The following is a 14,915-nucleotide window of genomic DNA, read 5'->3' as shown; positions in this document are numbered from 1 at the left end:
ATAGTGGGGTTGGAAGGGAGCCCTCTATTATGAGCTCCTTCCAGAAAACCAAACGATTAATTCCAACAAGTACTGCTCCCACTCAGACCAACTGAAAGCAGCACTCGACAAAAAGCGTCTGGAATTAGTCAATAGAAAACGCATAATCTTCCATCAGGATAATGTGAGACCGCATGTTTCTTTGATGACCGGGCAAAAACTGCTGCAGCTTGGCTGGGAAGTTCTGATTCATCCGCCATATTCACCAGACACTGCACCTTCGGACTTCCATTTATTTTGGTCTTTACAAAATTCTCTTAATGGAAAAAATTGCAATTCCCTGGAAGACTGTAAAAGGCACCTGGAACAATTCTTTGCTCAAAAAGATAAAAAGTTTTGGGAAGATGGATTTACGAAGTTGCCTGAAAAATGGCCGAAGGTAGTGGAACAAAACAGTGAATACGTTGTTCAATAAAGTTCTTGGTGAAAGTGAAAAATGTGTCTTTTATTTTTACTTAAAAACCAAAGGAACTTTTTAGCCAACCCAATAACAGCTTGGACTAATCAGTAACCATATTTTATTTATTAACTTTTTTATTGAGGTATAGTTGGTTTACAATATTAGTTTCAGGTGTACAACATAGTGATTCAAAATATTCATAGATTGTACTCCATTTATAGTTATTTTAAAATATTGGCTATATTCCCTATGCTGTATAATATATCCTTCTAATTTATTTTATACAGAATAGTTTGTACCTTTTAATCCCCTACCCCATCTTGTCCCTCCCCCTCTTCCTTCTCCCTGCTTGTAACCTGTATCTGTGAGTCTATTTCAGTTTTGTTGCATTCACTTGTTTGTTTTATTTTTTAGATTCCACATATAAGTGATAACATACAGCATTTGTCTTTCTCTGACTTATTTCACTAAGCATACCCTCCAGGTCCATCCATGTTATTGGAAATGACATTATTTCATTCTTTTTTGTGGCTGAGTAGTATTCCATGGTGTATATATACTGCATCTTTATCCATTTGTCTGTTGATGGACCCTTAGGTTGCTTCCATACCATGGCTATTGTAAATAGTGCCGCTGTGAACATTGGGGTGCATGTATCTTTTCAAATAAGTGTTTTTGTTTTCTTCAGATATATACCCAGGAGTGGGATTGCTGGATCATATGGTAGCTCTGCTTTTAGCTTTTTGAGGAACCTCCATACTGTTTTCCATAGTGGCTGCACCAATTTACATTCCCAGCAACAGTGTAGGAGGGTTCCCTTTTCTCCACATCCTTGCCAACATTGGTTATTCAGCATGAGATTTTTATCAGTAACATACCTCTGCCAGAATGATCTTTCTAAAATACAAATCTGATCATATCACTGTTTCTTAACATTTCTTCACAATTGTGCTTTAACTCACTGCACCAGCCTTGTCTTCTGCTTCTCCATGTTATGCTCTTTCTACACTGGCCCCATCAGACTTTCTGCTATTGGATGATAGCTGTTCATGCCACTGTACTTTTACTAATGAGAAAAACTTCTGTGTCTGCAAAGTCCTTTTTGTTCTGGGAGACTTTCCTAACTTACCCAAATACAATTAGACATTTAATTCTTTTGGTTTCCACAGCACTTTGTACCTACTTATATTCTGTTGTTTTCACACATGCTATAATAATTTGGTTCTGACCTCTGTTCTCACTCATTGGGCAAATGATTTATCCTCTCTATAAAATAAGGGGGTTCCACTAGGTCAATGATTCTCAGCACTGGCTACACATTAGAATCACTCTTTTCAAGTAACTGTATCAAAATCTATGGAGAGATTCTCCTTTACCCCTACCCATTAGGAATTTTTTTAAGTTCTTCAAATGATTATCATATTGTGAGGAGGGTTGAGAAGCACCTACTAGGCATAGATTCTAAGATACCTTTCAGCTAAAATGTTCTGTTATTCTGTGAACTTCCATAGTCTTTGAACATATAAGTACATTCAAGTAATCAAAAACAGGAGTTAAATTAGAAAAAATAGGGGAACAAAAATACTTTTCATAATAATAATAGTTAATGAAAACAGTACATAGTAAAATAATATTTGTGTAGAAACATGTGCTTTTAGAACTCTGATTTTCTGATTCCATCCTAATTGTTACGAGTGAATATGGACAAATTGGATGAAGTGTTCCTTTTTGTGATTGTTTTTTTTCCCCAGTTATAAAACTGGGAGGAGAATGTTACTTATACAAAAATGTAAACAGACTTGATCCTGAATTCTTGATACCATTAAGAAATTTTATTTAGAACACAATACAGAAACAGCTGTATAATATTTAGAAAATATCTTTGCATATACAGTTGACAGGAGTTTTGTCCTTATATTCATAAATAAATTTTGAGCTCTAACATTATGTTTAACAAATTGCCACCAGGAGCTTTGAAGGGAGAATTGATAGCATAAAATAATCAATTAAGGTTGATATCACTAATTTACCCAACCCAATGACAAAATGTTCTGTTTCTCAAAAGTGTGTTTGATGTAAAATTTTCAATTTGTTTGATCATGGGACTTAATAGTAAATACTCTTGTAATGCAGAAATTACTTTTTGTGTGTGGTCAGCTTTGTCTTTGAACTTCTTGATCCAAGTTTTATCTTGTTTGAATGTAAATAAATTTTTGCGGGCTGTTAGCCAGGCATTTCCCTAATATTTGTAATTCAGGGGAGCTTTTTTGTTTGTTTGTTTGTTTGTTTGTTTTTTGTGGTACGCGGGCGGGCCTCTCACTGCTGTGGCCTCTCCCGTTGCGGAGCACAGGCTCTGGACGCACAGGCTCAGCAGCCATGGCTCACGGGCCCAGCCGCTCCGCGGCATGTGGTATCTTCCTGGACCGGGGCACGAACCCGTGTCCCCTGCATCGGCAGGCGGACACTCAACCACTGCGCCACCAGGGAAGCCCTCAGGGGAGCTTTAAGGGCAGGGACAACAGTTTTGCTGTTGCTAAAACATTTTTTGTTGAGTGTATTTGGATATTCTACCTGTCTGCATTTGGCTGATTATATATTAAACTTCTTAAGTTTGATATTGATATTCTTTGAACTCCTTTATTTTTTAGCATTTCTTTTATATAGCAATGACTATATACTACTTTACTTATTAATATTTCACACGAATTAGTCATTACGAGCTGTAAGGTACAGTGGAAAGAGATTTGGCTTTGGACTTCACTTGGTTCAAAACAAACGTTAGCATTGATTTGGGAACTACCTTAGCCCAGCATCTTTTTAAATATAAGATCATTATTGGTGTTATCTTGACTCCATTGAGAAAAAAAGATACGAGTGAATCAATAGATGGACAAATGAAAGTGTGATGCCTCTTGTTTTTTCCTGTGTTATTTTCTCTGTCTCTGGTGTAGTATCTGACAATGAAGTGATTTGTTTTTTGAGAGCAGAAGCCATATCCCAGGTTGGTCTTATACTACTGTTGTGCTGTGCTTTGACCTAGCGTTGGATAAATGTTGGATTAGTTTCATTTTGGAGTGAAGTTATATTATTGGGACGTGTCATATATTAACTCCACAGTCATTCATTCTGTCAGTTCTAGACAAATTAATATTTTATCACAGTTTGTATTATTAAAGCTGAATGATTGCTTTACTTTCATAACTAGATTATGACCCAATGAAAGAATTCATTCTAATGCCATTTCTTTAACATCTCAATTAGAGACTGTTGGACAGAAAGTGTTTCTTTATGTTTGATGTTGAATTTCAATTTCAAAACAAAATTATCAAGCGTTTAAGTAGATATTAGATGACAGCTTGCAAATTTGGTAGTAGAATTTCAGAATAGAAAGAGTCTGTATGTACTCCATTAAAAATGTTCATGAATATTAAGTTAAAAATTTTGAACACTTTTGCTACATTTCATAAAGATTTTCTTAGTTTATAATGTTCTTAATTTGGAGAGATGTGTGGGAGTTTGAGGTGAGCATAATGTCAAGGAATAATAGGTTGAAAAAAATTCTTCGATATGAAGTGCAGATAATAGTGCATGAAAATATTTTTAAATTGTATGCCTAAAGGATCTTCCAAATCATTAGCGCTAATGTTCAGAGTTTGTACATCTTGCCATTAAAAGGGCATTATGGTACTTGTATCTTAGAATTAATTTGCTATTAACAGATTTTATTTTATATGAATAAATAATTTGAAATGAAAATTCATAATTTTGAAAAATCTAAGAGTCATATTTTAATATTTCATAGCAAAATAAGTCACTTTACATGCAAATTCACCTACCTAACACATCCTTTGAGGTCTACTTTGATTGATGTTAATGTAGTCATTCCAGCCTTGTTGGGCATCTTGTTGTGTGACCCGTCTTTTTCTATCTATTTACTTCCATCCTATTTATGTCTTCATATTTAAAGCATGTCACTTATAGACATACATTTTTAGACTTTGAAAAATCCATCCTGTCAATCTTTCTTTTAATCATAATGTTTAGTCCATTTACATTTAATATCATTATTGATAAGGTTGGATTTAGGTCTACTATTTTACTGTTTGCTTTTGCTTGTCCCATCTCTTTTTTGTTTCTCTATTCCTTCTTTTTAAGTTGAATAAGTATTTTTAGAATTCCTTTTTAATACCCCTATTGGCTTTTTAGCTAAAACTATGTCTTTTTTTAAATGGTTGTTCTAGGAATTACAATGTACAACCTTAATTTCTCAGTCTACTTCAAGTTAAAATGGTACAACTTCTTTATAATGTATAGAAGTATTTATAAGAATGTTGTAATATGGTTACCCCTCCCCCATCCTTTATGCTATAATTGTCATATATATTACATCTACATACATTATAAACCCCATAACACGGTGCTATAATTTTTACTTGGAATGGTAATGTTAACGAAATCAAGAGGAAGAACTAGTCTTTGGTATTTATCTACATGTTTACCATTTCTGATGCTTTTTATTACTGAGACCCAAGTAATATGTGGCATTACTTTCCTTCAGCCTGAAGAAATTCTTTTAGCATTTCTTGTAGTGTGTGTCTGCTGGTGACAATTTTGCCTTCATTATTAAAGGGTATTTTTGTTGGATATGGAATTCTGGATGGACAGTTGTGGAGATTTGGACTCTGTAAGTTTCCCTCTTAGAGTATTATTTTATTTTAGCAGGCAGTTAACTTTGCTGAACTCACCTTTGCAAACTCTGTCTTTCCAATGGTGAGCAGCAGCTTAGATCTCAGTTCTGTTATTTTTGCTTTAATAAAAGGAGTTGGGAACCTGTCCTGCATGTGCATAGTTTAGGGGTCAGCCAGAGACTTGGGCAGAGTTTATACACAGAATTTAGAGTCTCCTCCTTTGTGGTTCTCTCCTTTCTGGGAACTATATAAAGAGTCAATAAATAGATACACATATACATGGTCAGCTGGCTTGCAACAGAGGTGCAAAGAGAAATTAGTGGAGAAAAGATAACCTTTTCAACAAATGGTGCTGGAACAATCAGATATCTTTATGCAGAAAACAGAAAACTTTGATTCGTATCTCGCAGCAGATACAAAAATTAACTCAAAGTGGATCATAGACTTAAATGTAAAATATTAAACTATAAAATATCTAAAGAAACCCATAGGAGATCATCTCTGTGACCTTGGGTTAATCAAAGATTTCTTAGCTACAACACTAAAAGCATGATCCATAAAAGAAAAAATGGATAAATTGGACTTCCTCAAATTAAAAACATCTGCTCTTTAAAAAAACACTATTAAGAACACAAAAAGGTAAGCCATAGACCGGGAGAAAATCCAGGCATACCTCAAAGATAATTGCAGGTTTGGTTCCAGACCACTGCAGTAAAGCAAATTTCACAATAAAGCAAGTCACACAAATTTTGGGGTTTCCCAGGGCATATAAAAGTGATGTTTACACCATACTGTAGTCCATTACGTGTGCAATAACATTATGCCTAAAAAACAATTTATGTATCTTAATTCAAAATACTGCTAAAAAATGCTAACCATCATCTGAGTCTTCAGTGAGTTGTAATCTTTTTGCTGGTGGAGGGTCTTGCCTCAGTGTTCATGGCTGCTGACTGATCAGGATGTGGGTGGCTGTGGCAATTTCTTAAAATAAGACAACAGTGAAGTTTGCTGCATCAAATGACTCTTCCTTTCATGAACAATTTCTCTATAGCACACATTGCTGTTAACATTTTACTCAGGAAAACTTTCAAAATTGGATTCAGTCCTCTCAAATCCTGCCACTGCTTTACCAACTAAGTTTATGTAAATAAAGTAAATTTTTTGTTGTCATTTCAACAATTTTCACAACATCGTCACCAGGATTAAATTCCATCTCAAGAAACCATTCAAAAGAAGCAACTCCTTTATCATGAGATTGCAGCAATTCAGTCACATCTTCAGGCTCCACTTCCAATTCTAGTTCTCTTGCTCTTTGCACCACATCTGCAGTTACTTCTTCTGCTGAAGTCTTGAACCCCTCAAAGTCATCTATGAGTGTTGGGATCAACTTCTTCCACATTCCTTTTAATGTTGATACTTCGACTTCTCATGAATCGCACATGTTCTTAATGGCATCTAGAATGGTGAATCCTTTTCCAGGAGGTTTTCGATTTACTATTTGTCCAGATCCATTAACAGAATCACTATGTATGGCAACTATAGACTTACAACATGTTATTTCTTAAATAGTAAGACTGGAAAGTTGAAATTACTTCTTGATCCATGGGCTGCAGAATGGATGTTGTGTTAGCAGGCATGAAAACAACATGAATCTTATTGTAAATCTCCATGAGAGCTCTAAGGTGACCCAGGTACCCTGTCAATGAACAGTAATATTCTGAAAGCAATCTTTTTCTGAGCAGTAGGTCTCAACAGTGGGCTTAAAATATTCAATAAACCATGTTGTAAATAGATTACTATCATCTAGGCCTTTTTGTTCCATTTATAGGGCACAGGCAGAGTAGATTTAGCATCATTCTTAAGGGCTCTAGGATTTTCAGAGTAGTGAATGAGCACTGGCTTCAACTTAAAGTCACCAGCTGCATTAGTCCCTAACCAGAGAGTCAGCCTGTCCTTTGAAGCTTTGAAGCCAGGAATTTGACTTATTCTCTCTGGCTATGAAAGTCTCTAGCTATGAAAGTATCCTCCCAATATAAGGCTGTTTTGTCTACACTGAAAATCTGTTATTCATTGTAGCCACTTTCATTAATTATCTTAGCTAGATCTTCTGGATAACTTGCTACAGCTTCTACATCAGCACTTGCTGCTTCACCTTGCACTTTTATGTTGTGGAGATGGCTTCTTTCCGTAAATCTCATGAACCAACCTCTGCTAACATCAGACTTTTCTTCTGCAGCCTCCTTACCTCTCATAGCCTTCATAGAATTGATGAGAGGGCCTTGCTCTGACTTAGTCTCTGGCTTAAAGAAATGTTGTGACTGGTTTGATCTTCTATCCAGACCACTAAAACTTTTTCCATATCAGCAATAAGGCTGTTTTGCTTTCTTATCATTCATGTGCTCACTGGAGTAGCATTTTTAATTTCCTTCAAGAGCTTTTCCTTTGCTTTCTCAACTAAGCTAACTTTGGCTGAGAGGCCTCACTTTCAGCCTGTCTCGGCTTTCGGCCTTCCTCACTAAGCTTGATCATATCTAACTTTTGATTTGAAGTGAGAGATGTGTGACTCTTCCTTTCACTTGTAGGGTTAGGAGCCATCGTAGGGTTATTAATTGGCCTAATTTCAATATTGTTCTGTCCTTGGGAATAGAGAGGCCCAAGGAGAAGGAGGAGACAGGCAATGGCCGGTTGGTAGAGCAGTCAGAACACGCAACATTTATCAGTGAAGTTGGTTATCTTATATGGGCGTGGTTTATGGCACCCCCAAACAGTTACAACAGTAACATCAAAGATCACCGATCATAGATCACCGTAACAAATTTAATAATGATGAAAAAGTTTGAAATGTTTCAAGAATTATGCAGAGCCAAGAAATGAGCATATGCTATTGGAAAAATGGTGCCAATAACCTTGAACAACGCAGGGTTGCCACAACCTTCAATTTTTAAAAAAATGCAGTATCTGTGAAGTGCAATAAAGTGAAGCACAATAAAACAAGGAATGCCTGTGTTTACAAATCACACATCTGATAAAGAACTTTTGTCCAGAATATGTAAGGAACTCTCAAAACAATAATAAGAAAATAAACCACCTAATTAAAAAAATCAACAAAATATTTGATCAGATATTAGCCGAAGAAGATATACAAATGGCAAATAAGCACATTAAAACATGCTCAACATCGTTAGGGAAATGCAAATTAAAACCAGATATCGGGACTTCCCTGGTGGCGCAGTGGTTAGGAATCTGCCTGCCAATGCAGGGGACACGGGTTCGAGCCCTGGTCCGGGAAGATCCCACATGCTGCAGAGCAGCTAAGCCCGTGTGCCACAACTACTGAGCCTGCATGCCATAACTACTGAAGCCCGTGCACCTAGAGCCCATGCTCTGCAACAAAGAGAAGCCACTGTGATGAGAGACCGGCTCACTGCAACGAGGAGTAGCCCCCGCTCGCCGCAACTAGAGAAAGCCTGTGCACAGCAACGAGGACCCAGTGCAGCCCAAAATAAATAAATACATACATGCATACGTACATAAAACCATGAGATATCACTACACACCCATTAAAATAACTAACATTTTAAAAATTGACCATAATCAAGTGTTGGCAAGGTTGTAGAACAAGTAGAATTCTCATTCACTGCTGGTAGGAGAGCACAAGGGCACAGCCATTTTAGAGGATAGTTTGTTAGTTTCTTTAAAATTTATGCATGCAGCTGCCAAACAATCCAACCACTTCACTCCTAGGTATTTACCCAAGAGAAGTGGAAGCATATATACATATAAATACTCATGCAATAATGTTCATAGCTTCTTTATTTGTAATAGTCAAAAGCTGAAAACAACTCAAATGTCCATCAATAGGTGAATGGATAAACACACTGTGATGTGGGATGCTGCTAAGCAGGTAGCCTATCAGATGCTTTGCCGTCACATAATACGGACCACCATCCTTTTAGCTTTCAACTTTCCATAACAGTTTTCTTATTGCCCACTGCTCATCCCCACATAAGCCAATGTCACATATTTAGGGTTTTTATTGTGTCTTTGGTATTTCTGTTACTAATTTCTATATCAGTCAGAATGGGCCAGGTTATGCTGTGATAGTAAACAACCCCAAATCTCAGTGGCTTAAAATAAAGTTTTGTCTCTTTGTTGTGAACTGTATGTCCATTGTGGGTTGGCTGAAAGTTTTGTTCTCTGTTCTCACTCTGAGACCGAGGCTGACAGAGGATTCATTATCTGAAACATTGCTGGTTGCTGGGAATGTTGACTTCGTGTATAGTTGTTTGATTTGTAGGAGTTGAGATAGATTTTTCAAACCAGACTGCTTTTTTATTTTCATCAGCATTAGTTGACTTTTGTCTCATTTTAGGATGCATTAAAATCTTTAAGTAATGACACCGATAACTATAACTTTCTTTGATCCATAGTATAAAAAATTATACAAAATACCTTTCAACTTTTATTTATCTAGTAAGCACTTTTTTAGATGGGAGGTATATTCCTGTGTGTTAGACAAGGAACCTGAATGCAGAGAGGGTAAACGAATGGCATTTGCCACATAGCAGTGAAACTGAACTAGAACTCAGGGTTCCCATTTTAATACTTTCGTGCAGATCAGAGAAAAATAAAAGTACCATCTATTTACACATTCTTTATTTTGACAGTCTCTTCAACAGGCCACATTTAAGAGGCGTCTCGTACCCTCTGCTGCCGGTGGCTGGGACACAATGGATCACACAGGGGCACTGGACACCGAGGATGAGTTGGGACCTTTAGCCCATCTTGCTCCAAGTCCTCAAAGTGAAGCCGTTGCCCACGAATTCCAGGAACTCTCCTTGCAGTCCAGTCAGCACCTGCCCCCTCTGAAGGAAAGGAAGAATGGTGAGTTCAGCGTGTGTGGTGGGGGCTTACCTCTTTGTGAGCTAAACGTATCCCTCTTTGGTAGTAATTTTTTGGTCCGTTCCATTGGGCGGCCTGTCACAAAGGAGAGAACCTCAAGGGGTGCTGGCTGGTTTTGAGGAACAGGCAGAGTTTCACTTTCTATCCAGTTCTTTCATTATTTCCCCAATAAGTATCTCTGGTAGCAAAGTAATCTTTGGAAACAAGCTTTAGGTTCAACCATTTTAGCACAAGCAGAAGATTTCACGCTAGCATGGTACTGGAAAGCAGCTTCCTATGTTGACTCCGGGGAAAATAGATGGTGGATTTGACTAGATTCTCCTGCCATGTTCCCCATCTCTAATGTGTTGCACCTTAATTTCGGAATTGGCAAAATTTGAGCTATCTTAATGATCACTAAGAAAGCAAGAATTTCTTGTTTGAGTATTTTTTGTATTAATGAGTATAGGATATGGCCATATTCTCAGTCTTTGGCTGGCTTATACTTGTATACAAAATGAATATCTTCTGTTCATTTGTTATCTATTCAGGAAATTCTCCTGATTAATCAGAAGCATCCCGTAGTCTCCAGAAAACACAGTACTGTCAGTTTTTAACAAAAATGAGTAGAGATAGATGATATACGTCTATTTTTAATACTTAAAACATAAAAACTAACAAAGTATTAAAATTTACAAACACACCAAGCATACATATTACAGGGAAAGAATTAAGAATTTCAACTGGATTTCCCATGCTTTCCACAGTTCTGATGAGTCTTACAATCCCAAATGTGTTTTTTTAATTTCAGTTTTAAAAGCCAGAAGAAATAAAACTTTCCCTATAGAGCACTTCCTTACGTATCTTTTTACTTATCTTCTGGGTTCTAAGTGTTTCCTGATCCTTTTCAAATAATGGCCTTATCTTATTCAGGAAAATGGATTGAAGACTTACGATGCTATCCTCAGTTCTTCAGTGCATGTCTTTGGGATGTACTTGTTCTCCCTTCCAACAAGATATCTGATACTTGTGTCTGATGCTTGTTGGGCACAACCCTTGTCCAGTGCGATTGGTATAAAGCAACATCTTGCTCGGAGCTGTCAAAGCCTTCAGGAGGCTGTGGTTGGCTGGTGATGGCTTTAGAACCTTCCATCAGTTAGGAGCCTAGCTTTATCTTAGGCAGTGGCTGAGAGAGTATAACCACATAAACTGAAACATGACTAAATTGGTCAGATTTACACAGTATACTTGGACCAGTATAATATTCAAATTATTTCCCTCAAAAAAAAAAAAAGACCACAATAAGAGTTGAACTGGTATAAAATTGCAGTAGTATACAGTTGCTCAAGAAAATGGTCATATGTAGCAGAGGAGGGACATGTAAGGGGAAAGCTTATGCTTTGTGGTGATTTTACTTGATATAGCTTGCCACATTCTCTTGCAAGAATGTTCTTTTGAATATGTATGCCTGAACATAAGGTAAGCCCAAATATGAGGTAGTCCTCCTCTTATAAACTTTTAGAGGGAGGTAGATGAATGGTAAAAATTAGAATTTATTAATTTAGTTAACATGTACGTAATTAAAACCACATATTATGAAGCAGTGCAATAAAATAAAAGGGTTGCTTTAGCCACACTCATATTTCATAAAACTATCTTGCCCAAACTCTGCCTGTGTATCTGCGTGGTGTTCTTATCATCAGTAGAAAACCTCTGCATCATCCAGCTAGCACTAAAATCCAGGGCGTATCTTCATTTCAGTCTCTCTTGTTAGAGTTACAGCAGTTTTTGGATGCATGCACGATCTGACACTGAAGATTTTATGTCTAAACCACAAGTACCATTCACAAAACAGTGGGGCTGTTTTTGGTTTTTTGTGTGTCTTACAGCGTGGTAGTCATCATCACTCATGTTTGATTTGTGATTGGTCGTAACATTTTACGAGGCTGTAATTTCTGTTATAGAATTTAATCACTTTTTTTTTTTGAATAGGTAATACATTTATCTAGCTTGAAATGTAGGGGGTACAAATAGGTACACAGTGAAAAGTAGGTCACCCTCCCAGTCTTGTCCCTCAGCTACCCAGTTACTTCTCCAGAATTAACTACTATTGTGTCCTTTCTGAGAGAACAGTATTTGACTACTTTTTTAGTTTAAGTTTTTTTTTAATTTTTGAATTTTATTTAATTAATATTTTTATACAGCAGGTTCTTATTAGTTATCTATTTTATACATATTAGTGTATATATGTCAATCCCACTCTCCCAATTCATCCCACCACCACCATTCCCCCTCCACTTCCCCCCTTGGTGTCCATACGTTTGTTTTCTACATCTGTCTCTACTTCTGACCTGCAATCCGGTTCATCTGTACCATTTTTCTAGGTTCCATATATATGCGTTAATATATGATATTTATTTTTCTCCTTCTGACTTGCTTCACTCTGTATGACGGTCTCTAGATCCTTCCACGTCTCTACAAATGACCCAATTTTGTTCCTTTTTATGGCTGAGCAATATTCCATTGTATATATGTACCACAACTTCATTATCCATTCATCTGTTGATGGGCATTTAGGTTGCTTCCATGACCTGGTTATTGTAAATAGTGCTGCAATGAACATTGGGGTGCATGTGTCTTTTTGAATTATGGTTTTCTCTGGGTATATGCCCAGTAGTAGGATTGCTGGGTCATATGGTAATTCTGTTTTTAGTTTTTGAAGGAAATTCTATACTGTTAACCTTATGGGAGTTCCCTTTTATGTTATTTGTCGTTTTTCCCTTGTTGCTTTCAATAATTTTTCTTTGTCTTTAATTTTTGTCAATTTGATTACTATGTGTCTCAGTGTGTTTCTCCTTGGGTTTCTCCTGCCTGGGACTCTCTGCGCTTCCTGGACTTGGGTGGCTATTTCCTTTCCCATGTTAGGGAAGTTTTCGACTCTAATCTCTTCAGATATTTTCTTGGGTCCTTTCTCTCTCTCTTCTCCTTCTGGGACCCCTATAATGCAAATGTTGCATTTAATGTTGTCCCAGAGGTCTCTTAGGCTGATTTCATTTCTTTTCATTCTTTTTTCTTTATTCTGTTCCACAGCCATGAATTCCACCATTCTGTCTTCCAGGTCACTCATCCGTTCTTCTGCCTCAGTTATTCTGCTATTGATTCCTTCTAGTGTATTTTTCATTTCACTTATTGTATTGTTCATCTCTGTTTGTTTGTTCTTTAATTCTTCTAGGTGTTTGTTCTTTAATTCTTCTAGGTCTTTGTTAAACATTTCTTGCATCTTCTCGATCTTTGCCTCCATTCTATTTCCGAGGTCTTGGATCATCTTCGCTATCATTATTCTGAATTCTTTTTCTGGAAGGTTGCCTATCTCCACTTCATTTAGTTGTTTTTCTGGGGTTTTATCTTGTTTCTTCATCTGGTGCAAAGTCCTCTGCCTTTTCATTTTGTCTTTCTGTGAAGTGGTTTTCCTTCCACAGGCTGCAGAATTGTAGTTCTTCTTGCTTCTGCTATCTGCCCTCTTGACTACTTTTTTAAAAGCAGTGTTTCAAAATCTTCTTTGTAACAATATCCAACACTTTAAATTTTAAGATTACTATCTGGGAATAATTAATGTGTTGGTTCTTTTCTTCTTTTTTTTTCCCCCTTGTTTCTCTTAAGATGTTTCTATAAACATCCTAAAACTAGCTTCGAGTGAGGTTGATTTTTAAGCTAATGCGTTTTCCTCAAGTACTTTTTTGTTCAATATTAAGTAAACAGAAGAGCATCTCATGATACGAGATACTGTGTAAGGACTCAAATATGAGACAGTCTCCTCTTTTCTAATTAGTGACTTCAGGAAGTTAAAAACCTTACCTTATATTCAGGCATATTACACTTTAATTTCAGGCTTATGATATGTTAGCCTAATTTGCGTATACATTCCAAGGCGTAAATGGAATTGTACAGCTATCAGAAATCTAGGTTTTTGATACAGGTTTTGATGTGAGCGGAGTAGAAAGAACCACATCAAGCCATCTATAGATGGAAGAACCATAAATTTCTTACCTTAGTGATTTTTAAATGTTTATCCTTCATCTTTTCAGGTCTTCTTAATGCCATGTTTAAATCATAACATGTACAAAAAGTAGATGTTAGCCTCAAAATTAATTAACACAAAATACTGTTTAGATATTATGAAATAATTGAACATAGTTTCTTGGTGATTGTGTTTTATTGTTGTTGCTAAGCCTTTGAATTTCACTTGTCAGAATTACTTTCTTTTGGGAAGGAAATGAAGATGTTTCAATTTGGGATTGGTGTATAGAAGGATTATATCACCAAATAGTTTATAATTAAACTTTACAAGGAAAATGAAGTTGATATTTAAGTACAGTAACAATTCTAGGATCTTCCCTTTTTTTTGGTTAATACTTCTATTGGCAGTGGTAGTGGAGTGACAGAATATTCCCACTACTGGAGTAAGTATGAAAGATGTTTAGTAAAGATAAGCTAGGGCTTTCCTTTTACCCCTGAATGTGGCCAAAATATTTCTATAGTTAGTGGCACCTCAATAGTAAGGCAACCATTTAGGCAATGGACTCTTCCCAACAAGATAGTCCTTCATAAAGGAAAGTGGGTGTACTTTTACTAAATAATGTACCTTTACTAAAACAATGCATACACAGGAAAATTGAGCTTTGTTTTGACATTTTATGCACGTAATAGATCCATTTTCATGCTTCAACATTAACATTTTCAGTATTAACACTGGGAATAAAAGGGAAATCAGTCAAAGGGAGAGTTAGTCCTTTTATTGTTTAAAAAGGAAAAGCTCAGGTGCTATAAGGTGAATATAAATTTATAAAAGCAGGGAAAGGCAAAGTAGATGGAAACAACATACCTGAAAGAGCTACAGCTCTTTCTGC

At 36.4% G+C, this 14,915-nt stretch overlaps 1 protein-coding gene across 8 annotated transcripts in view; it reads left to right on the top strand.

Moving 5' to 3' along the window:
* The window catches only part of MRTFB (myocardin related transcription factor B), a 208,566-nt gene that overhangs the window by 66,696 nt on the left and 126,955 nt on the right, over positions 1-14,915 (top strand). For all 8 annotated transcript variants that reach the window (XM_060120108.1, XM_060120106.1, XM_060120107.1 and 5 more), the window contains one exon: positions 9,795-10,011. In XM_060120108.1, coding sequence (XP_059976091.1) covers positions 9,858-10,011 — 154 coding nt within the window. In that variant the 5' untranslated portion in view covers positions 9,795-9,857. The remainder of the gene's footprint in view (positions 1-9,794; positions 10,012-14,915) is intronic.

Source organism: Mesoplodon densirostris, chromosome 16 (genome assembly GCF_025265405.1).
Source record: "Mesoplodon densirostris isolate mMesDen1 chromosome 16, mMesDen1 primary haplotype, whole genome shotgun sequence".
Lineage (NCBI taxonomy): Eukaryota > Metazoa > Chordata > Mammalia > Artiodactyla > Ziphiidae > Mesoplodon > Mesoplodon densirostris.
The sequence above is the reverse complement of the archived record's forward strand: the minus strand, read 5'-3'. Positions and strand labels throughout refer to the sequence as shown.